Source organism: Podarcis bocagei (genome assembly GCF_964188305.1).
Source record: "Podarcis bocagei genome assembly, chromosome: 2".
Lineage (NCBI taxonomy): Eukaryota > Metazoa > Chordata > Lepidosauria > Squamata > Lacertidae > Podarcis > Podarcis bocagei.
In genome coordinates this window covers 59821921-59843616 of record NC_138126.1, presented here as the reverse complement: position 1 = coordinate 59843616, position 21696 = coordinate 59821921, and the positions used below count along the sequence as shown (strand labels likewise).

The 21696-nt window shown below is 43.3% G+C and overlaps 2 protein-coding genes across 7 annotated transcripts; one reads left to right on the top strand and one right to left on the bottom strand.

Moving 5' to 3' along the window:
- Positions 1-977: 977 nt before the first annotated feature.
- Positions 978-10625, bottom strand: NPRL2 (NPR2 like, GATOR1 complex subunit). Of its 3 annotated transcripts, none has more exons than XM_081177969.1 (12): positions 10497-10625; positions 9653-9738; positions 9284-9375; positions 8987-9155; positions 8025-8133; positions 6927-7063; positions 5293-5390; positions 4483-4519; positions 3855-3948; positions 3260-3377; positions 2365-2507; positions 978-1559 (listed from the first exon to the last, which is right to left on the bottom strand). In XM_081177969.1, the coding sequence occupies exons 2-12, from the start codon at positions 9728-9730 to the stop codon at positions 1492-1494; spliced, it is 1143 nt and encodes a 380-aa protein (XP_081034095.1). In that variant the 5' UTR covers positions 9731-9738; positions 10497-10625; the 3' UTR covers positions 978-1491. The 3 variants fall into 3 exon arrangements, with proteins under 3 accessions (XP_081034095.1, XP_081034094.1, XP_081034096.1); XM_081177968.1 differs by lacking the exon at positions 10497-10625 and adding an exon at positions 10324-10453; XM_081177970.1 differs by lacking the exon at positions 10497-10625 and adding an exon at positions 10221-10245.
- Positions 10626-10702: 77 nt separating this feature from the next.
- CYB561D2 (cytochrome b561 family member D2) lies at positions 10703-19630 on the top strand. Of its 4 annotated transcripts, none has more exons than XM_081178151.1 (5): positions 10703-10833; positions 11368-11529; positions 13140-13352; positions 15369-15406; positions 16011-19630. In XM_081178151.1, the coding sequence occupies exons 3-5, from the start codon at positions 13226-13228 to the stop codon at positions 16512-16514; spliced, it is 669 nt and encodes a 222-aa protein (XP_081034277.1). In that variant the 5' UTR covers positions 10703-10833; positions 11368-11529; positions 13140-13225; the 3' UTR covers positions 16515-19630. The 4 variants fall into 4 exon arrangements, with proteins under 4 accessions (XP_081034277.1, XP_081034276.1, XP_081034275.1 ...); XM_081178150.1 differs by having other exon boundaries at positions 13058-13352; XM_081178149.1 differs by lacking the exon at positions 11368-11529.
- Positions 19631-21696: the final 2066 nt, after the last annotated feature.

The following is a 21696-nucleotide window of genomic DNA, read 5'->3' as shown; positions in this document are numbered from 1 at the left end:
AATACTTTTTTAATTATACCTCGCCTTTCCCAGTTCAGAAAACCGGGCTCAGGGCGGCTAACAACAAATTTAAAACACTTAATTGATCTAGTTGAGGTTCCTGCAATGCAGGGGGTTGGACTAGATGACCACTGGGATGCCTTCCAACTTCACAATTCTATGATTTTATGAAGTTTCCCCTAACTATTGGCCATGTTGGTTGGGGATTGTGGGAGTTAGGAGTCCAATAACATTTGGAGGGCTGTATGTTCCCTTCCCTACTCCGGTTAGAGGAAACTATACACTGGACAGTGTTGGTCCTAGCCTAAGGAGACCACATTCACATCCCCACTTGGCCATGGCGCTTGATGTGTGATCATTATAAATCTTTGCCAGAACTGAATCTGCCCTTCTCCACTCACACCTAAGTTGGGGAGGGAAGGCTAAACCTAATCCATCACATGGACTTCTAGAAAGCAGGTGAGTGGTAGTAATAGCAGCACCAAGACTGAAAGTAAGGCTCTATTTAAAGTATAACTTAGATCCATAACCTTTTTTCCTTTCTTAAATATCAGGGAAGGTAAACATGGGAGATGGTTAACAGAATGCCTTCATCAATCATTACCCACAACCATCTTAGAGGCATGGCGGTTGGGTTAAGAGAATTCAGTAAAAGGAATACACTGCTCCAATATCAAAATACATGTCATCTAATAAACCCAGAGGTTTGGGATACACAAGTGGCAAATGATTTAATAAGAAGGGTAATTAAATATTAAATTGGAGACACCCAAGTAACCAAACCATTTCTATTTCATTGCAAGTGTCAAATATTTGTGTCCCCTATCTACTGCTTCTACACTTAAATTCTTAATTGCACAGAAACATGATTTGGTTCCACATTAGCTTTATAAGTTGCCCATTGTTCCTCCTCATTACCAGTAATACACAGGAAGGACTCAAAGCAATTGGGACAGGAACAAGGGTAATGCAATTATAATTATCTTTCTGTTTTATTTGTACAAGTCTGTTACAGAACTTTTTCCTTCAATACTTTACACAAGGAAAGGAATTATGCGATTTCTTGCTACTACAGGATAATACTGCCAGATTAATAACAACCAGCATTTCAGCCTTGTAAACACACATCCATAACGCCATGGGTAGCTGGGAACAGGTTTAAGCAGTCACCTGCCCCACTGCTCAACTTCATAGCATTGCAAAACTTGGTTTAATTATTTTTTAAACAAAAATGGAACTCCCGAAATTTCTTGATATACATCTGTGTGTTTTGCCCAGACAAATATGATATTCGCTAAAATGTGTATCTTCACTAAACAATCCAAAGAAATCCAAGTCCATCCAGCTCACTCGTTCCAGGCACCAATGTTGCATCATGCCACACAATTTGAGCTATGTTGCTTTTAATGATTTCTGAAGAAATCATGAGCAGTCCCAGGCAGCACAGTAGTAAACAGGACATGATGAATAATCGCCCCCCTTTTTGGAGACTCATTTCCAGCAAACAATTATATTGGGGTCATTCTCCAGCCTTTCATCCAGCTCCCGATAGCTCATCCCTAAGGAGGAAACACAAAATACTGGTGAATGAAGATATAAAGTACTACTAATAGGACTCCATGGTGACAGATATATGAAAGTCCTTTTGAAGGTATGGGACCCCCTATCAGTCACAATTTTTTCAGCTGCCACTGACAGATCCTACTCCAAAACAAAAATCTAAAAGAATTTTGGAGTCAAGCCTGTTGGTAATAGCCTGCGGGAGGCTCTTAAGAGTCCAGTTCATTTACAACACAGCTATGGCAGCCTGATGAGGAATAGTAACTGGGCAAGATTTAGGGGCATTACTATTTCATATGTGTATACATATATACTGTGGGTATCCCTAATTCATTCTTTTGGTACACTCTTTGGTGCACCATGCTCTTTTCATGGTGGTGCCAAATCTGAATTGGAGGCATGCTAAGCGACATTGTTCCAGTTGTTCTACCCCTCATTTGTCTGACCACAGGGAAGAACAAGGAGAGCCCGAATAATCCTTGTCCCAGGTGCATGCTGAATAATTTTTGTTCCTGTACCAGATTTGAGTTTGATTTTATTCTGAGAACCCCTTTTAAGCTGCACTGACAACCTCTCAGGGCTATATAAATACTAAATAAATAGTTCTAGTCATGTTGTGAAGCCATGCATTTCAACAGGCTTTTGCAGTGCAAGTTTTATCACTTGGGTGCTTTAGTCACTTTTACTACTGCCTGTTTCATTGCTATGTTATGTTGTTTTTTTATCCGATTTGCTGCTTGGTAGACTGTAAACTATGTGCAGTTTCACTGCTGGGTGGATAAATATAGACGGATAATTCCTTACCTGTTTTACAGCAGATTTCATCATAGCTATGACAACCTGTGTACAGTCTGGCTGGATGACTTCTTTCATCCCGGGCTACTTTCACAGGATACTTCTGGAGCCGTCGAATAAGGCCCTTCATCAAGCCAAACTGGACGAGCTTCCTGAAAGAGAGAACTAAAACATTCAAGGAAAGGACATAGATTTATTAGATAAATTAAAGTTCTTTATATAGTCAAAGTTTGTGTAAATGGCATGATGTCCAAAACATGAATTCTCTGAGGACTAAACAGGAGTGCTCTCTCTCTCAGCTCTTTCACAATGGAGTTACTTGTGGTCAAAATTAGAATTAACAAAAATATTAAAGGGATATATTTCAGAAATGAAGAAAAAAAATATGCAGATGTTACAGTTTAAACTCTTAACAGTACTCATGGATTTGCGTCTAATAGGCAAACAAACCTGTTTGCGATTTAGGCATTAAAGTAACAGAGCAGATGCAATATTTATATCTGAAAACGTATTAAGCCCTATTTAAAGAATGTAAAATTTTGCTGTTAGGATGGCAAAAATTATATTTGTTCTTTTCAAGAACAATCCCTATGATCTCTGCAGGAGATCTAGAAAAGTCTCCGAGAATGAGTAAGTGGCTCATTCTGTTACTTGCTATAGTGAGCATTACTTTTTGTATTTTTGTAATTGGCAGAGTAAGCAGTGTTCTGATTATAGTGGAAAAGGTGAGGGTGATTAAGGTATTTCATGAGCCCTACCCTCTGATTCTTTCCAATTTTAGCCAAATCATGGTCTCCTCTTTTAGCCATCTGAAAACAGTAGCTAAGGAGGGTACAGCAAGGTAGTATGACTTGAAGAGTCATTCCCATGTGTGAAAATAATATAAAACAAGCCACCCTCCAACCTTTCATCCACTCTCTGGAGCTGTAGGGTGTAGCGGCAAATGAGGTCTCGTACAGTTGTGCCAGGGCTCAGCCCACAGTAGAGCTGGAAAATGTCTCTCAAACTGGCTCGCTTGTGACCTATCCAAAAATTATACAAGAAAATGTATTGAAACATCTGGTGATCACACTTAAGTATATCCTAATTAAATACACCCAGCTAAATGTATTTCAAATATCATTTGCAACTGGAGGACACTCATGATCAATATATACCAATATATGACAAACAGCATAACAGAAAATATGAAATGTACTAAGTGAAGCCAAATAACTACAGGGGCTACAAATAACCCACAAAATACCCAGCCAGGACGGATGCAAATTTATAAATGCTGCCAAATGTAGTCTATTGAACTGCCAGTGTTAACAATTAAATAGATCTATATAGCAGAACATCTCAGGAAGGGGCCTCGTTGTACAAATAAGTGTTTCTTTATGCTAAAGTGCCAGAAGTATATTAACAGAAGAAAGAGCTGGGATGCTGCTGGATGAGGATAACTACAAGATTGTGACTGATAACTCCAGACTACAGCAATCCTTATGCATCTTTCATACCTGGTTTTGTGACATAAGAGAGGCATTCATCTTGAAGACATTTGTCATCCACCAGATCCTGGACTTTAGGTGTGGTACAATATACATTTGAGTACTGAGGAAGAAAGTGAGAAATCTCAGTACTTAAATCATTTCGGTTCCCATTGGAATTCATAACGATTGCTTGACAAACCCATCCCATCAGTAGTACACAGTGTCAAATAATGAACATGCCTGGGCTGAAGGATGTGAAAATTAAGATTACTTAGGAAAATTGCATATAGCAAACAAGGGAAACTTTCTAATGCAGAATAGGCTATACAGTGGAACCTCTACTCACGACCACAATCCGTTCCGAAGGCCTGTCCTTATGGTGAAATGGGTCGCTGGGAGAGGCGCCGTTGTGCGCAGGCGCGGGCGGCGATTGCCCACTTCTGCACATGCACGAATGGCAATCACCGCTCCTGCACATGCGTGGACAGCAGCAAACTCGCCGGTTACTTCCGGGTTTGCTGTGGTTGCAACTTGGAATGTCTGTGAGTGGAGGCGGTTGTAAGTAGAGGTTCTACTGTATGTGCATTTATGAACTAGACATCCCATTGCTTAAAATCAGCTCAATCATGTTGAGCCACTTACCCATTAAACTCACCTGAAGTATGGAAACTAGAGTCACTACTCCATAGTATCTGAAAAACATGACAGCCATTAGAAATAAACCCATGCTAAAACTTCATGCACCAAAAGAGTGCAAAAGTATACAGTAGTGCAAATAATATACTTGATATAATTTCCATACAGATCCTATAGTAATACTGAAGACATTAGGACAGGATAGACACTTAACATGCAGGAAATGTGCTAGCTTTAGCTAACATAGTGTTAAGTGCATCCTGCAAAATTTCTGTAACCCTAAAAATAACACTTACTTTCTAAGACAGGCACTGGGATTTCTGCTTGGCTGGTATTCACTATGCTTCTTTACATGAAAGACACGCCCCCATCACAGACAAGAGCGGGAAAGGCACAAGTTTGCACAGTGCAGTCACAAGTAGTGACTTGCATGTGTGAAAAATATTTGTGAGACTCCAAAATATGTGTGACTCTAAATGCTGCACCCTAAAGGACATCAGTTCATTATTTAAAGTTAATTGACACCAGGCACAGGATTCTTCAAATTTCCACATTTTACACTTCATGCCTACACACACACACTTTTCAAGTTCGGAGTAAAACATTTAGTGTCTAGTTTAGCTCTGAATCCAGGCTTTGTTTGTTTGACTTTTTGCTTTGGATGATTGTGCTTGAATTGCAGACAAAGTAAAAGGTGGTAGAGCAAAGAGAGAGCTAAAAGAAGTGGAGGACAGGAAAACAACAGGGTTGAAATCTACTGAATCTAAAAATCCCAACTGGTTTGCAATCAAGCTAATGCCTTGTTTTCCCTTTGGCACCTGGTACTTACAAGAGGTTCTGGACAGCAATTCGAACCAAATTGAGCTCCACGTCTGCCTCAGCTGAGATTTTCTGAACATGCCGAAAACCATCAATGTATGGCAAGATCTTTGAAGAGAGCAAATGCATATAATGCAAGGCTAAGCAGGGATGTACATGCACAAGCACACTTTTCACACAACTAGGAAGACAAGGCTGGATCATCTCAGAATTGACATGAATGTAGAAGGCTCAAGTGACATCTGAACTCAAAAAATCTTCACTTTCAGTATCCAGGTCAGAACCAGGGAAAGCAGTAAGGTAACAATATTAAACATGTGTGAACATTAAGTATTTAAGAATGTTTGCCTGCATCTCATTACCCCTTTTCCTTTATAAACCAGCATTTCCCAAACTTTATTGACACCATGATGAGCTTATAAAGTTGTCACTGACCTCAACCCAAATTCTTAGGAATGTACGTGAAATAGCAATACATAATCAACATTTATTAATCATAAGTCACCACTACTAGGAATAAAAAAACAAAAACAAATCTCTGATTAAATACAGAGATTCCTCACTGGCAAGGGAGGTGCACTCTGTACATGCCCATGTCCTTTACTTCTGAATCTTAAGAGTTCTTAATTATTCCCCTCCCCACTATACCTCAAACTTCTTTTTGACCCCTAGGTCTTCATTCATCCCCTGCACATCAACCATGGGGTAATGCTGCTTTAAACTGACCAAAGGTAAAGATAAAGGACCTCGACAGTTAAGTCCAGTCACAGATGAATCTGGGGTTACGGAGCTCATCTAGCTTTACAGGCCAAGGGAGCTGGCGTTTGTCCACAGACAGTTTTTCTGGGTCATGTGTCCAGCATGACTAAGCCGCTTCCGGCGCCACGGGACACCAAAACCAGAGCAGCGCACGGAAACGCCGTTTACCTTACTGCCGGAGCGGTACGTATTTATCTACTTGCACTTTTTGGTGTGCTTTCGAACTGCTAGGTTGGCAGGAGCAGGGACCGAGCAATGGGAGCTCACCCCGTCGCAGGGATTTGAACTGCCGACCTTCTGATTGGCAAGCCCAAGAGGCTCAGTGGTTTAGACCACAACGCCACTCGCGTCCCCTTAGAGGACTTTTTCCTAAGGTGTACTATACGAGAGAAGTGCGTTCCTGTCCACCCTCCAGGCAACATGACAAAAGGAAGCAATTATTAAAGTAGCAGTAACACAAACCCAACTATACAAGTTCATTTCAGCAGTATTTGAAGTCATCTGTGACTAGTGTTTCAGATTCTACAAAGTTTGATATTGGAGGCTCCTCTCATTGTTAAATTCTGGGGAATAACCTTCTCATGTGTACCATTCAGTGCTCATTGAGAAAAATGAATAAGTAAGTAAGAGTAACAAGTTAAAGGGAAAGAAAAACAGGCACACCTTACAGAAACACATTTCTTCTCAGAAGACTTGCACAGGATCAGGCTGCCTAAAAATCACATATTTCTTGTGATAATTTGCCGATTGACTTTAATGGCCAGCCTCTCCCACAAAATTCTATGGCCAGGCAAGGTTAATTAGCTGGGGTGGGGGTGGGGACTGTGAAGATGCCTTTGCTACCATCACACTACTGTATTAAACAAGACAATTGTGGGTACCAACCTGCTGAGTGGTGAGATCCCACTGGGAATTGAAGAAGTCATCCTTATCTTGGGTGAAGACAGGAACGTCATATTCCTGCACAATGGGAGGATCTGGGCGTTGCTCAATCACTTTCAGGTGAATGGTGTTTGATTCATCTGTATGAAGGAGCAAAAATGGACAGAGAGCTAGAGACTTCTGAAGATGTTTTGCTGCCTGAAGCAAAGGACAAAATGGTTCCACGCCCCAATCTATGTACACAAGTTCATTGAATTGGCAGCTGAATCTTAATACTGGTTGATAGGACAGCTGCAATTGGAACACATGGATCTCTGCACTGTACTTTGATGATGTGACTTTTTAAATATAGCACAACTGGGGTGGTTCCATCCCAAGAGCATACAAATAAGAACAATGTTCCTGAGCCACTCCGGGCTCTTTTGGGATGATGGCAGAATATAAATTTAATGAAATAAATGATTAAGAAATGTAAACCAAAACATCTTAGCTAACTCTTTTGAAGTCTGAACTTGAGTTTGTTGCTTGGTTCCCAATTGCAGAGTCATCAGATGGTGGGAACAAAAGGGTCCCTAGAAGCAGACAGGATTGCATGCCTGAAACAGGAAGCGGGAGCCTGATGAAATTAGCACAATGGGCTAATCCAGATTAATTGAACAATGACAACCAACAACTTCTCTTTTTTTGCACTCTTGGTCATGAGAGCCAGACAACAGCTGACAGGAAAATAAAGGCGTCTGAACATCAGAAATAATTCATCTATGACAGGAAGAACTTGCGTGAAAGTCCAACTTTCAATGGACATTTGTGCCATTCTCTTCAAGATAACAAAAACTAAACTCAAGGGCATCAATGTAGGATTTAATATTCATATACCACCCTTTCCTGAAATACACCACATTCTACAGCAACTGGACTATTTCTATCTTTCAATAACTGGAGGAAAAAAGAGAGAACAACACAACACTAAGTGCTCTCCTGCTCTGAAAATGCCACACTTCCATCTTTCCCTGCATTTCCTTCAAGAATCACTTGCAAGCTTGCAGCTTAACATGCAATTTGAAAAGGAGCATTTGCTGCTACTTTTTGGTTGACAGTTACCTATTGGAAGAGTGCATTTGCCAGTGGCATTTAGTTCCTCAAGTAGGATGGTCATGATGGGTATCAACTTCTGTTTGCTCTCATCAGTGGAAATGAAGCCACTCTCAAGCTAGAAAGAACAAAGTCAATGATTAGCCCCAACCAAAATGCAACTTTGAATATACCATGAGAAGCAGAGGTGTGCTGAAAGTATCCCATACTAAATTAAAATCTTTCATGGGGAATGTGCATGTATATATGTGTGTGTAAACAAACAGACCCACACACACCTTTTTATACAGTAATGGGAGAAACTTCGCCATTAGTGCAACTGCAGGATCGGTAACAATCCTGCAGCAGTTGTATGATATTGGTATAAACTTAACAAAGTGGTACAAATGGATAGGAAGATATTCCTGCTGCTAAAGCAGCAACACTGAAACAAGAGAAAAGGCTATATGCATCTTGAAGCAAATAGGCAAATAAACAGGAGGTGTGTGCTTTTGAGACTGGTGGGAAGGGAGAAAGTATATATCATTGATTAAAAAAAATAAATAGAAAAGAACATCAACATGGCAGAAAACTGTTGCAAAGAACTAGATAATTGCACCATTTCTTCTCAGAAATGGTAAAGTAGGTAAATATTCACACTTTACAAACCTTGAAGATGATATATAAACTCTTCAAAAGCAGCTGCACAGTACCCTAAGGAAGAACAGGGAGAGTGCTCTGCCAGGTCATCAGTGATGTCACAGGTACTATCCAACAGGTATCTGTGACAGTCACACACATCTATCACAGTAGCACTGGTTGCACGTTTGGGTGGTCAGTTTCAGAATTCAGCAGGTGCAATTCAGCAGAACAAAGAAAGAAAACACAACAATAAAACAAAGCAGAGGAGACTTTAAATCAAGCTTTCATGTTGCTAAAACATGTGATCTGTACATCCTCTTGTGGAATGGCATATTTGTGTCATGTCTAACCTCTAGAGTGGTAAGATAACCTGCCAGTTTCTTCACTATAGGCTCCAGTGCACAAGTCTTAGCTCTAGCATCACAAACGAAGCCAAGGTTGAAGAGCAAGGCATTCCGGCTGTACTTCTTATGCTCAATGCAAACGGGACAACCAATTAGCTTTTTCCCCATAGCTGTACTGTTGGAAAGAGAGGGAATGTATTTTAATGTTATTGAACATAATATTTTTGTGCTACTTTGCCACAGATGGGCATGATTAAAGGGGAAGGGTGGTCTACAAGACTCATGTGGATTTTTTCTACTTACACAGTGATGAGCTTGTTTTGCAGTTCTGGTTTGGTGATGATATAGACCTGAACTGTATCAAAGAGCTCTCGGGAAATGAAATCCTCTGGTACCTGCAGGGTCAGAAATTAAATCTGCAGATCAGTAGTCGCAAGATGAGATCTATGGACTCCTTTGAAACCCATCTAAACATATTTTTATAAATCAGTTTTCCACTGTCAAGGAAGTGCTATGCTGCAGAGAGAGACCCCAGAGAATAGCTGCCACTCAGAGTAGACAGTACTGGGCTCAATGGACAAATAATCCAAGATAGCATAAGGCAGCTTTCTAAATGTCCCACAATTATGTACTGACCAGTTTCTTTATACCATGATGTCTGGTACCACTAACCTGATATGTTATCTTAGGCCCAAGTGTTGGGTGGAATTCACTGAAAAAGATACACTCAATTCTGCTGCTGACTTCCATAGCGGTAACTGCAAGAGATCAAGTATACACAACTGATGATACTCCCAAGTAAATACCTCATAATTTTAATAATTGTTATTTGTAATAGGGAGGGAACTCCACAAATCCAGAAAGATGACAGGAAGGGCATGACTTCTTGTAGCTGTTAACCATGCCTCCCTCAGTTACGTACAACATCCCATCATATAGCTCTTATAAGTCTCTGAGGTCTTTTATTCATGAGTTTAAGTTATGCAAGCTTTTCCACATAAAAAGGAACATTGACAAGCAGTGTGATTTCCTGCTGCAGCTAAGCTCTCCTTTCCCTCTCCCCTCAGTTCAGGAGGGCTTCCGCTGAGCTCTGAACCCCTCACTCTCCTTAGCTCAGTTTTCATTCTAAATTGTTACACTTCCGGCTGGCAAAAGACACTGGGGAAAAATTGTTCCTGTGTAGGAAACTCCAGGTTCATTGCTAAGTGGGCAGACAAGTAAGAGCTACACTCGCACACACATTTCCCCAGGGAACTCAGCACAAACGGGCGAAACAGCCTGCAAGCGCCCCTCCCTCCTCCCCAAGGGCACGAAGAACAGCACTGAAGGAAAGGCGCACTCACCGGCGACCGAGAGAGGAGAGCAGCAAGAGCACGCATGCGCACACTATAGTCCCGCGTATGGTCGGAGTCGGGGAGAACGCTTGGCTTTTCTACGCAGGCGCAAAACATCTGGGCGCACAGGAGCGCGCGCGCGAGAGATAGACTAACATTATGGCGCATGCGCATGCCATCACTGTTTTATCTGGCCTAGTGGCGAGACTGCTGTCCCGGAGATGCGCGCACATAGATTTCTCTGACTCCCGATAAAACGAATGGCAATTCCAAACAAAGGAGCCGTCGAGGAGAACTTGCCCAGGTGGTCACGTGTCTTATCAGGTTGAAGGCTTCATTTGACAGAACTTCGCCCGTGATGGACAGCGAGCCTCAGCCTCTCAGATGCGGAGGATGACAGTCAGGGTAGGCGGGCCTTAGAAGGCCAGTCTCGGCCTTGCCCAATCAGCAGGTGGCGCTTGCTTCCTCTGCTTTTATCGGAGTTCCTGCTCCCTTGCGATGCGGATCATCCGCGAGCAGGTAGGTGAAATCCGCGCTCCCCGGGATCTACTGTTGGATACGGGTGTGTGTGTGTTCGGACTAAGGAACTCGGTGTGTATGCGAACCCAAGGTGGGCGGCGGCGTGGGTCGAGATCTGCCCCCTTTTGCACAGCTGTCGTGGGTGGGGCTGTTCCTGTGACTTGAAGCCTTGCTGGGGATGCCTTTGTGTGACCCGCATCTTCGATCTTGGCAAATCGGCACCTGAAACCCAGAAACCTCCTGCTCCTCAAAATCTCGCTTTCTGAAGAGTTAGGAGGAGGGGCGGGTGCCTTATCCGAGGAGAATGTGCTTTTGGATTAGGGAATATTGGGTCCTCCCAATGACTATCGAATATATAAATATGTATATAAGCATATATGCTATACAATATACCGTATATTAAACGGGGGTCTGAAGGGTCTGTGGGTGTTCCCCCCACCCCTGTAATTTGGCAGACTGGGTATCCTCCCTCCGCAAATGAATAGGGTGGGGAAGAATCATGAAGCACGCTAAATCTCGCTCTGCCATTCATAGTGCACAGAAAGAGATCCGGATCAGACTCTGCAATAACAGGTTGCTGAGGGGAGATGAATGAGCAATGGCGACTCTACCACATTTTCATACTTAAGACAACAGGATCAGTGTCCTGACACAACAGCTGATCTGTGGCAGCAGGTTTAAAAGAAAGGGATGCTGGTGAGAGTGAATATACTGTATTTTCCTCCTGAAGTGGGCTGTGGTTTAATTACTGCTTAAATAAAATACACTAAATTGGATAAGCACAAATGCCATCCGGTTATAAGATCAAGCATAGAGGTGGTAATTTCACTGTTTATGGCTTCCTGGGTTTGAACACTTATTCATACTACTTTGGAAACTACTGAATGAGCTCTCTCTCTCTCTCTTTTACTCTTTTAAAAGGGAATGTTCACTCTGACTGACAATATAATTCTCTGTTTGAAAAGAAGTGAATGCATCTCTCATTTGCCTGTGGTCCCTTTGAGTTTAATTTCGGTGTCAATCTCATTTCTTTGTTAATCCAGGGGTGAAACGAGGCTTTATTTCACCCGGCTCAAAGACCCAGCTTGGCAGCCATCCACATGCATTTGCACACACAGGCTGGGAGCCTCAATGGTGCCACTCTGGAGACACTACTGGGGCAACCCCCCCCCAATATGTTAACCCTGGTTAACCCTATGATGTCATTCCAGTAAGAAGGTGGATCTGTAGAGGGTGCAAAGGAGAGATTACCAGGGCTTGGACCTTGCTTCAGCTCTCCACTCAGGGTTGCTTCATCTGGGACAAAATTCATGTAGAGAAAGCAGTGCAACCCATGTGTACATAAGATGTTTGCAGTTCTCTTGTATTGCCACATTAAAAAAATATCTGGAAACCCCCCCATTCCGCCACAGGTTTCTGGTGTGTTTAATCAATAATAAATTGGATTGATCAATGATAATCCAGGAAGCAGAATAGGACTATAGTTTACGTATGAAGCTTTGCATGAACCAGGGAGAATCTGTTAGGTGTTTCAGTTGGTGCTGGTGGTTGAAGATTTGTTCAAGAGCTCTAATCTTAATTTGGGAATTCCATGAGGAACATAAAGAAAAATGTGGTTGAGCCTGCCAAATGCCTCCACGTTTCAATAGCATTACTCCATGGAGCTGCAGCATCAATACTTGCTGTCATAAAATGAAACATGTCTGTGACTCAACAGGCTTTCTTAGCAAACCAGTAATAAGAGTGGTGTAACTCTTGTAGTGCTTTATACTGGCTTTGTAGTTTGCCAGTGTGTCCTAGTTTCTCCCTGGTGAAAGGCGTCTGCCCTGCTGCAACCATGGGAGTGGGAGACTTTCTTCTACTGCACTAATTCTGACGAGAAGATGTGCTAAGACATCACATTTTGTGCACATGCCAGGCAGAATGTGGCATGGGCAAATGTTTCCCTTTAGTACCACCACACTGTCACAGGTATTGCAGTTACAATGAGGGAGGGAGAAAAAAGAATGGGCATGATGAAGGGGAGAGTTCAGCTGACTTCCTGAAATAGCCCATTGCTATTGCTAATAAATTAAGCAGATGGTGGGGAACAAAGTCTTCTTTTGCAAGCCAGGATTTTTCTTTAGTCTGCCCTTAAGATTCACCAGTGAAAGTTATTGCTGGGCCTTGTGCCATCTTATGACAGATTTTTTGGTGTTAATAGCTTTGCCTGTCTTTTTCTCAGATAACTAGCAGAAGTATGAGAAGTATGTTTTCCCCATCAGCACAATAACATTCTATAGTTTCCCCCTCATGTGCTGGGGAAGCTGATACATGCTGCATACAGAAAAAGGAAGCTGGTAACTGGTGAAGGGTGGAAGGTCAAGATCCTGTCAACTGTGCTGGAGAAGACATGGCTCTGACTGTTGAAACAGAATCGCGAATATACCACTCTCTCAGAGCTGTCTTTGGTGCTACTGCGCACCTTGCCTCACTTGGATTTACCATCTTCGTAGCTGTGGTGGCTAGACCTGGATCAAGTAAGTAGGATGCAATGATAGGTGCATTGTTAAATGTGCTCCAATACCTGTGCATAGGTTTGATTAAAAATTAAGACGTGGGCAGATATACACTCAATCAAAATTCTGTCTTGAGTGTGAGTAAAGGATGTTAGTCATTTGAAAGTAAGACTTATAGTCCAGCACTTTGTAGAACTGATTTCAGGTGGTTTAGGCCTCACTCTGCATATAGCCAACATGATAGGCTTCTGAATCATCTAAGCTCTCTAGGGTGCTTCTGCTCTTAAATATAATTGTTTTACAGGGCCTAAACTGATAGGAATAGCTTCTGCCTGACATAACACATAGGATGGTGTCTCAGTCCTGCAAGAAACCTGTGCATGCTCCTGATGCACATTTTAATGTTCATCCCCTTCATGGTGTTTTTCCAAACCTTATGTGAATTAGGAAGACCATCCACATGACGTTTACATGTCTGTGACTACAGTCTTTGATTATTGCCTGGAGAGAGTTTGACCAGTGCACTTTACTGACGAATAGTGTAGCATTTCTGTTTTTCCATTACAAAATGCAACACATGAGCTCTGTCACAGTAAACCAATCCTTTGCAACATCTCCTGTTACTAACTTTGCACTCCTAGATGTTTTATGAGAATAAACTTTGAGCCTCTCTCTGTTAAATGAGTCTTCTAGTGAAATATGATCCTTTAACATAACAAAAGCTTTAGACAAGATCACTAGGCCCATTTTCAGTGATGCCTTAGGTATTTTGGCATAGGGCACTGCATTCCCATTTGCAGTCTCAGCAAAGCACAGGTATTGAACCAAAGGTGAGACTGCGAACGCCATCTTGGTAGTCAAGATGACCCGGAAACTAATTGGTAGTTGTTGCAACAATGAGCTCACCTATATATGCACTTGCTTTGTTACAGACTAATTGGATTGCTTTGATGCTATGCTTATCTGTGGAGCCTGGGATACTGGGTTCTTGGCCCACAGAGGGGAACTATCTGTAAGCCTTAGATCAGGCTTCCTCAAACTCGGCCCTCCAGCTGTTTTTGGCCTACAACTCCCATGATCCCTAGCTAGCAGGACCAGTGGTCAGGGATGATGGGAATTGTAGTCTCAAAACATCTGGAGGGCCGAGTTTGAGGAAGCCTGCCTTAGATAGTTTCCAGCTATGTCCTCACATGGATTGATGAGAAGTTCTGGTCAAACAAAAGTATGCCGTCTTTTGTATAAGTAATGCTTAACTTACTAGCACTTTGTGGACAAGTCATGATTGCTTCCTGCTGTGGTGTTCCCCCCATGTCTTGTAATGGCAGTGGGGCTTTGCAGGCTGTGTTGTAAGTTTATACCTTTCTTTAATAAAGCACTAGAACTGGCCATTCTGGTGTCTTTGATTTTCTCTTTTGGTATCTCTGCACCAAACCACTCCCACTGGCCCTCCTTTGGGCTGCAGATCAGAACAACACACCACATTGCTCCAAATATTTGATTTTTTTAAAAGAGGGATATAATCTGTGTTGTGCCAGATTCTAAAAACACTGATCCCTGTTGCACCTACAACCCACAATTTAGTGTAGCATAAGGTTTCGTGACCACAAATTTTATAGCACTGTAAATCTGTTCCATCTTTAAGGTACCACAGTGCTTATCTTTTTCCTGCTACAAAGTAAATGGCAACCTTTCCAGAATTCATATGCAATTCCACAATGTGTTTGGAGTGCTGTATTGCATTTCTTTCAGCGCTTTTGATTTTGAAGTCATTTTGTTATGTCTGTTTTGGGGAAAGTTTTGCTCTACCCTGAACCTCACGTGAGAAGGAATGACAAAGGGATCCAAATTGAAGTATATAAAAATGTGTGATGGCTTCTCTCCAGCAACAATGATTCTAGTACACTTAGCATTTCCACACAATTGGATTAATTCTAGGATTTAAATGGATGTATCCTATTTCCAGAGCAGGTAGCACATTTTCAGCTGTATGCTAACTGATTGTCTACAGGGACTCACCTTGCTTTTGTTTCTTTCCAGGCTTGTTCTCCTGGCATCCTTTCTTAATGTCTCTTGCGGTAAGCCAGCCACAGGCATTCTTTACAACCATCTTCCTAAATAACTAATTATAACCTTACCTTATCTATTTCGGGCTTAGTTTAGTGGACTGAATAGTCTGAGAAAAGGCTGGAGGCAGTTTATTGTGGAGTAAGATGGAAATTCTGTGCTAAGGAATTGGAAAAGGCAGAGGTGATGCAGTTGCTCCTGCCTGTTGTGGGACTCGAATCCAGAATTCCCTACTGGTAGATAGGATTAAAATATGAGATAATTATCCCTTCCTTTTCTGTGTGCAGCTCACAAAGCTTTTATCTTCTCCTTTGCTGATGAGGATCACTATAAAATTTGTACCAGCCAGATGGGCGGGTATTATTATTATTATTATTATTATTATTATTATTATTATTATTACCACCTTCTTTAGAAAAGAGATAAGCCTTTCCATGACAGAACTATTTCTTCTCCAGTATTTGGCAGGAATTCCCAAGTTATTACACAAAGTTAAATGCTGGGGGAAAGCAAGGAAGCTTTTGTTCTTGTTAAGCTGGGAATGAGTGCAATTTTACCATTGGCTAAATGTAATGTAACAAACCATAGTGATGTTGTCTTCTTTTGCCTCTCCAGTTTTCTTTCCTGATGACAGAAGCCCTTCTGACTTTCTCTCCAGAGAGCTCCCTCCTCCAGTCCTTCTCCCGGAAGGCCAAGGTCCGCTTCCATTGGGCTTTACAGTTGCTCTCACTCACCTGTGCAGTGTTGGGCTTGGCCATCATCAGCTATAACAAGTACCGCAAGGGGAAAGACCACTTTGTCACCTGGCACGGTTTGACTGGCTTGCTGACTGTGCTGTATGCTACCATGCAGTGCATGGGGGGCCTTGCTCTGCTCTACCCCAAGCTGATGAAGAACTGGACACTGAGCAAACTCAAGCTTTACCACGCCACATCAGGGCTGATCGGTTACATTCTTGGCTGTGCCAGTTTGATGCTGGGTATGTGTTCCTTGTGGTTTACCATATCTGTAACTGGAGTCTCCTGGTATCTGTCCATGCTGTGTCCTATCCTCACCAGCCTGGTTATCATGAACCAAGTGAGCAATGCCTACCTCTATCGCAAAAGAATCCAACCTTGAAAGCCATCCTGAAACAGACAGCTTGTGGGATCTCTGAAGAATTCCTGCATTGTCAGTAAGGAGTCAGGTGGTCTTACAAGGCAGTGGGACTGAAGAATCTCTTTTTACTTGCCTATAGCATCATATGGTATTTTATGTAATTTCTGACTTTTCCCTGTTAAAATCCTGGAGATGCCCATCCTGTTGAACCAGCTTCCTTTTGGTGCCAGAGTGTCCATGTAGCATTTTCCCTTCTCTGTCAAAATACCTCTGGAAATATGGCCAGTGCTGAGTAAGTAGCCCAGTTGCACTCTGCTGGTGCCTCCCTGTGTAAGAACACCAAGTATTGCTTAGGTCGTTCTTGATTCAGGTAGCTGCTGAAATCCTTCTTGCATACACACACACACCTTGGCTGTTTTAATATACTATCTCTTGGTAAACTGTTTGGGGTTCAGATGTCCTGGTTTGGGTATCAGATTGAACCTTTTAGCACTCTGAATAAGGGAAAGACTGATCTCTCTCTAACACAGTTGTAAAGGCCTGAGTTTCTGTCTAAAAAAATCTGTCCTGACTGTGCAGTGCTCTAAGCTGTATTAGAAATGACAAGGTAATTTGAGCTAGGCAGGATCTAAACATATTACATGCTTTAAAAACAAAGCTGCCTTGTATGGAGACTCTACAACCAGAAAGTGGCATGGGAGGACAGAGGGCCTAACACTTCTCATTTTTTAATGCTCAGGAACACCAGACCACCCGTCTAGCAGGTTTTCTCCCCAGCAGGATTCAAAGTACATGTTAGCATGTAAGTGTAAATTATTATTACTGCTGCTTTATCTGTTCATAGCCTTGTAGCTAAAGCTCTCAGGGGGATTTACATAATGAGTTTAAAAACCAAACCTGATCAACTATATGTGTTAGACTGGCTAAGTAACTTCACTTCCTGAAATAGTGAAGTGGCTCAGATGTGGATCAATTAGCCATTGGCGTTTTCCAGAGACAATTTGATGTGAAGAGACGGTGGTTGACATGTAGAGCATTTTGTACAACCTGTCTTAGATCTAGACAAACATTAGGAGATACTTGCCATTTCCTTCCACTGTTATAATATTCTGAGGGCTGCAACTCCTTCACTACCCCACCTTCTCTCCTGTGTTTTTTTTTTTTACTCTTAGAAGTCCTGTCATTCCATGTCTGCACAACTCAGTTCAATGTGGCTTAGTCCCCTGCTACTCTGGACTGCACTGCAGGCTTGTTTAACTTTGCTTGCCTTGTGTTTGTGTGAAAGTAGGGGGAAAGGAAGAAATTGCTACTGTGTCCTCCCTTCTATCCCCACTCTGGCTCTCAGTAGTCACTGTGGCCTTTTCTTTGGTCAGCTGCTATAACAGCAGCCATTTTGAGAGCAACTGCTGCCTAGAAAATAACAGGCAAACACTGAGAACCAGGAAGAAGAGGGGCAGCACAGTGATGGATTCTCCTCCTCCTCTTCCCTGGTGGAAAGATGTGAGGCAGGCAAAAGTTTCATGGGCATATGGTATACTGAACTTGAGAAAGGCTTTCAAGAATTGGGTATAACCGAGTCTCTGTTCTCTTCTTTACACTGATGACTTCTGGGTTCCTCCTTTCAGGTTGACGCGTGCACTGTTCATGAGAAAGCTTCACGGACAAAAGCACAATACTATGTAAGCTTAGGAATTTCTCCTTGAACTTCTGGCCTAGTGGTATAGGTTCTCATAATCTTTTATCCTATACCTGGAATGGTATACCACAAGACCACATTATTACCTGAAACTATTCCTGATAGAGGGAAGCTTACAGCCCGGCAAATGTATTTATGCCCTCCCAAGGTGGAGAAGAAACCTGCTCAGTCCTTTCCCTTCTCGGTGTACAGAATTTCCATTCACTCTTGCGTTATGGTAGATGAATAGTAGCTTCATTTTATGGCTAGGTAAGCAAAAGGGAGCTCTGATGTCCAAAGGTTTCCCACTGATCCAAGCACAGAGGTTAGAATAGTATCTGCATGGCTATCTTCTTTTGTAGCTCTTAGACCAAAACTCTCAGCATTTGATGTCTCATGAGTCACAGTATTTAACATAGACGATCCTGCAAACAGGAACATGGAAGCAGAGCACTGAAATACAGATAAGCGCTTTTCTTTTTTCAGACTTGGCAGTTTGCCGATACATGACAAGTTCTGCACAAGTGTAACATGTGTGATCAACACTTGTGTTGATCTACATACAATCTCTGTGTGGAAATGCTTTCTACACTGGAATGTTGAGGCACTCAGAAAAGCTTCTAGATGGGCTGATGGTACTTACTGGTAATCTCTTGCAGTTCCAAGGCAAGGATAAAACCCAATTGCTTTTTTATCATTAGCTAACAGCTGACTTCCAGATTTGATTCGCTTGCAGCATGTTAAAGTGGCTTCAGCCAAAGTGCACACAAAGGTTCCCACCAGCTGTGGGACTAAATCAAGGAAAGGAGTCTTTGTTTTGCTGGCTGGGAAGAAGAGAGAATAACTGCCTTAGCAAAGAACGAGAAAATGGGCAAAGCTGGGCCCCTTGTTTAATGGGATTGGAAAAAGCACCATGGTTGCAAGGAGATAAGACACTGGCCCTGACCTAGATAAAGTTAATCATGACTAAAGCTCTTTGAAACCTATGAAAGAATGTGACTACCTGAAGTCCCATTGTTTTCATCTTCCAGTGGTTATGTACCTTAGATGTCCTGTGCAGCATCATTTACTTAAACATATAGTTTGCCATAATGTATTATGTAAAAATGCTACATTTTTATGGACTAGAGTACCTGGTTATCTTTTCTATGGAGCCCATGGTCCCCACCTTTTCTTGCGTCTATGCGATACCAGTCCTTTCAGTGACAACTGCGACAGGCATTATTTCAGCAGGAATGCTTCATTTTCACCAGTTACATGGATTGATTTGGCTGAAATATATATTGCTGTTACTGAAACATCAAGCGGTCTGCCAAATCTGAAACTGCACCAACGAAGATTGTTGTTTGCACTGGACTGTTTGTGATGAGTATATCTGCCAGGCAGGTGTACCCATCAATGAGCTTGATCAAAGAAAGGTAATCAAGAGTTCTCTATTAAATAAAGCTTTTGAACACCTGTAGTGGCTCTGGCATGTTGCATTTTTATTTGTTTTTGCTCCCTTCTGATCCACTAAGACAGTGTTTCCCAACCGGTGTTCCGCGGCACACTAGTGTGCCGCGGAACGTTGCCTTGTGTTCCGTGGGAGGGAGGCGGGCGAGGCGGGCGGCGAGAGGCGGGGCGGCGGCGGCGAGCACACGCGGGGCGGCGAGCGAGCTCCCTCCCACATCCCATCGCCGCTCGCTTCGGCCGGCCTACTGGAGGAAGGCGCGAAAACCTCGCGCATGCGCAGGCCTTCCGCCTGCGACAGCCCAGTAGGCCGGCCGAAGCGAGCGGCGATGGGATGTGGGAGGGAGCTCGCTCGCCACCCCGCGTGTGCTCGACGCCCAACTCGCCCGCCTCCCTCCCACGGCACACCAGCCTACCTCCGTGGGGCGGCGGCGGCGAGGAGAGGCCGCCCAGCGCGGGGCTCTCGCCGTCTGCCTGCCTGGCTGCCTGCGAGCTCGGCGGGCAGCGCTTCCGTCCGCAGCGCCCGCCTCGCAGCTCTCATTCCCTGCCCCTGCCAAAGCTCACCCAGCCAAGCCGCGCTCTCCTTCCTGCCTCGCTTTGCTGCCTCCCCCCCCACCCCCAAAGCTTGGAGGTTCCCCGGCAGGAAGGAGGGAACTTAATCCTCTCCAAGGGCTGCGGAAAACAGACATGCAAATGGGGGCTTGCCAGCTCTTCAAGCGCCGCCGGCTTTCTTCGGGAATTACCGCCCACCGAGCCCGGTAACGCTGACAGGCCGAGCCGCGGGGCTTGGCAGCACAGCTGGCAGAGTGTGGGAAAGGGCGGCCGCCACGCGCCGGGCAAGGCGAGACTCGACGGGGAGGACACCGGCAGCAGCGCCCCCCCCCCAGAAACCCGCTCCGGGCAGGTAATTCACAGAGAGTGGACAGAAGGAAGCCTTAAAGGGCTTCAGCCTCCCAGAGTGGCGGGGAATAATAATAATAATAATAATAATAATAATAATAATAATAATAATAATAATAATAATAATAATAATAATAATAAAATTGACAGGTGGTGTTTTTCTAGGTGAGGGGGTGGGGACTGTAATAACAAAAAAATCAGCTGTATATCAACCGCTGTTTTGCAATGAGGAATTGCAAATAAGGAAGATCAAAAGGAGAATGTTTTTTTTGGGGGGACTCTCTTCCTCCTCCTCCTCTCGTTCTTGCTCCTCTTCCTGGCAAAAGGGCTGCTGAGACCCCTTCTCTCTTGGGTGCCGGTGGGTGCTGTGACGTTGACACTGCTGTGGCAAGTGCCTTTACTTAGCAGAGTGCATTCCCCTTTACACAGGAGGGGAGGGAAAAAAATTGAAACTTACACTTTCGTGCGTCCCTCCCGGCGCGACGCTGCGCGCTGACGTCATGGGGCTGTAATGGTGGTGTGCCTCGAGATTTTTTTCATCAAACAAGTGTGCCTTTGCCCAAAAAAGGTTGGGAAACACTGCACTAAGACAAGATATCCTCAAGCAGAGTTCACGAGATACCTGGTATCTGCAGATAACATTGCTCTTTCTTGTTGGCATCACATCAGTCAATAACAATTTTATTATGCCCTAGTCAGACCTCATCTAAAGTACTGTCTACAGTTCTGGGTGCTGCATAGGCAAATTGGAACAGGTTCAGAAGAAGACACCAAAAATGGCTAGTGGGGTAGAAAGCCAGTCTCATGAGGAAGGATTGAAAGAACTGGCATGTTTAATGATAGCACTCTTCAAATACCCAAACGTCCATTACACAGAAGAGGGAAAATACTTTTGTTCCCTGCAATCCCAGAGGACAGGACTAGATCTAATAAGCAAGGGAGGGCTTATTGCAGCTGAATGTTAGAAAAGCTCTTTTAATGACAGTGAAATCAGTTGCTGAGGTTGATGGGCTCTCCCTCATTGGAAGTCTTCAGGCAAAGGCTGGGCAATCATCTTATGGATGCTGTAGCTCTGGATTTCCAGTGCTGAGCAGGGATTGGCCTAGATGGCCTACAAGACTCCCTCCAACTCTTATGATACTATGAATGTGTTCACTGAGTTACCAGTAATTGTCATAC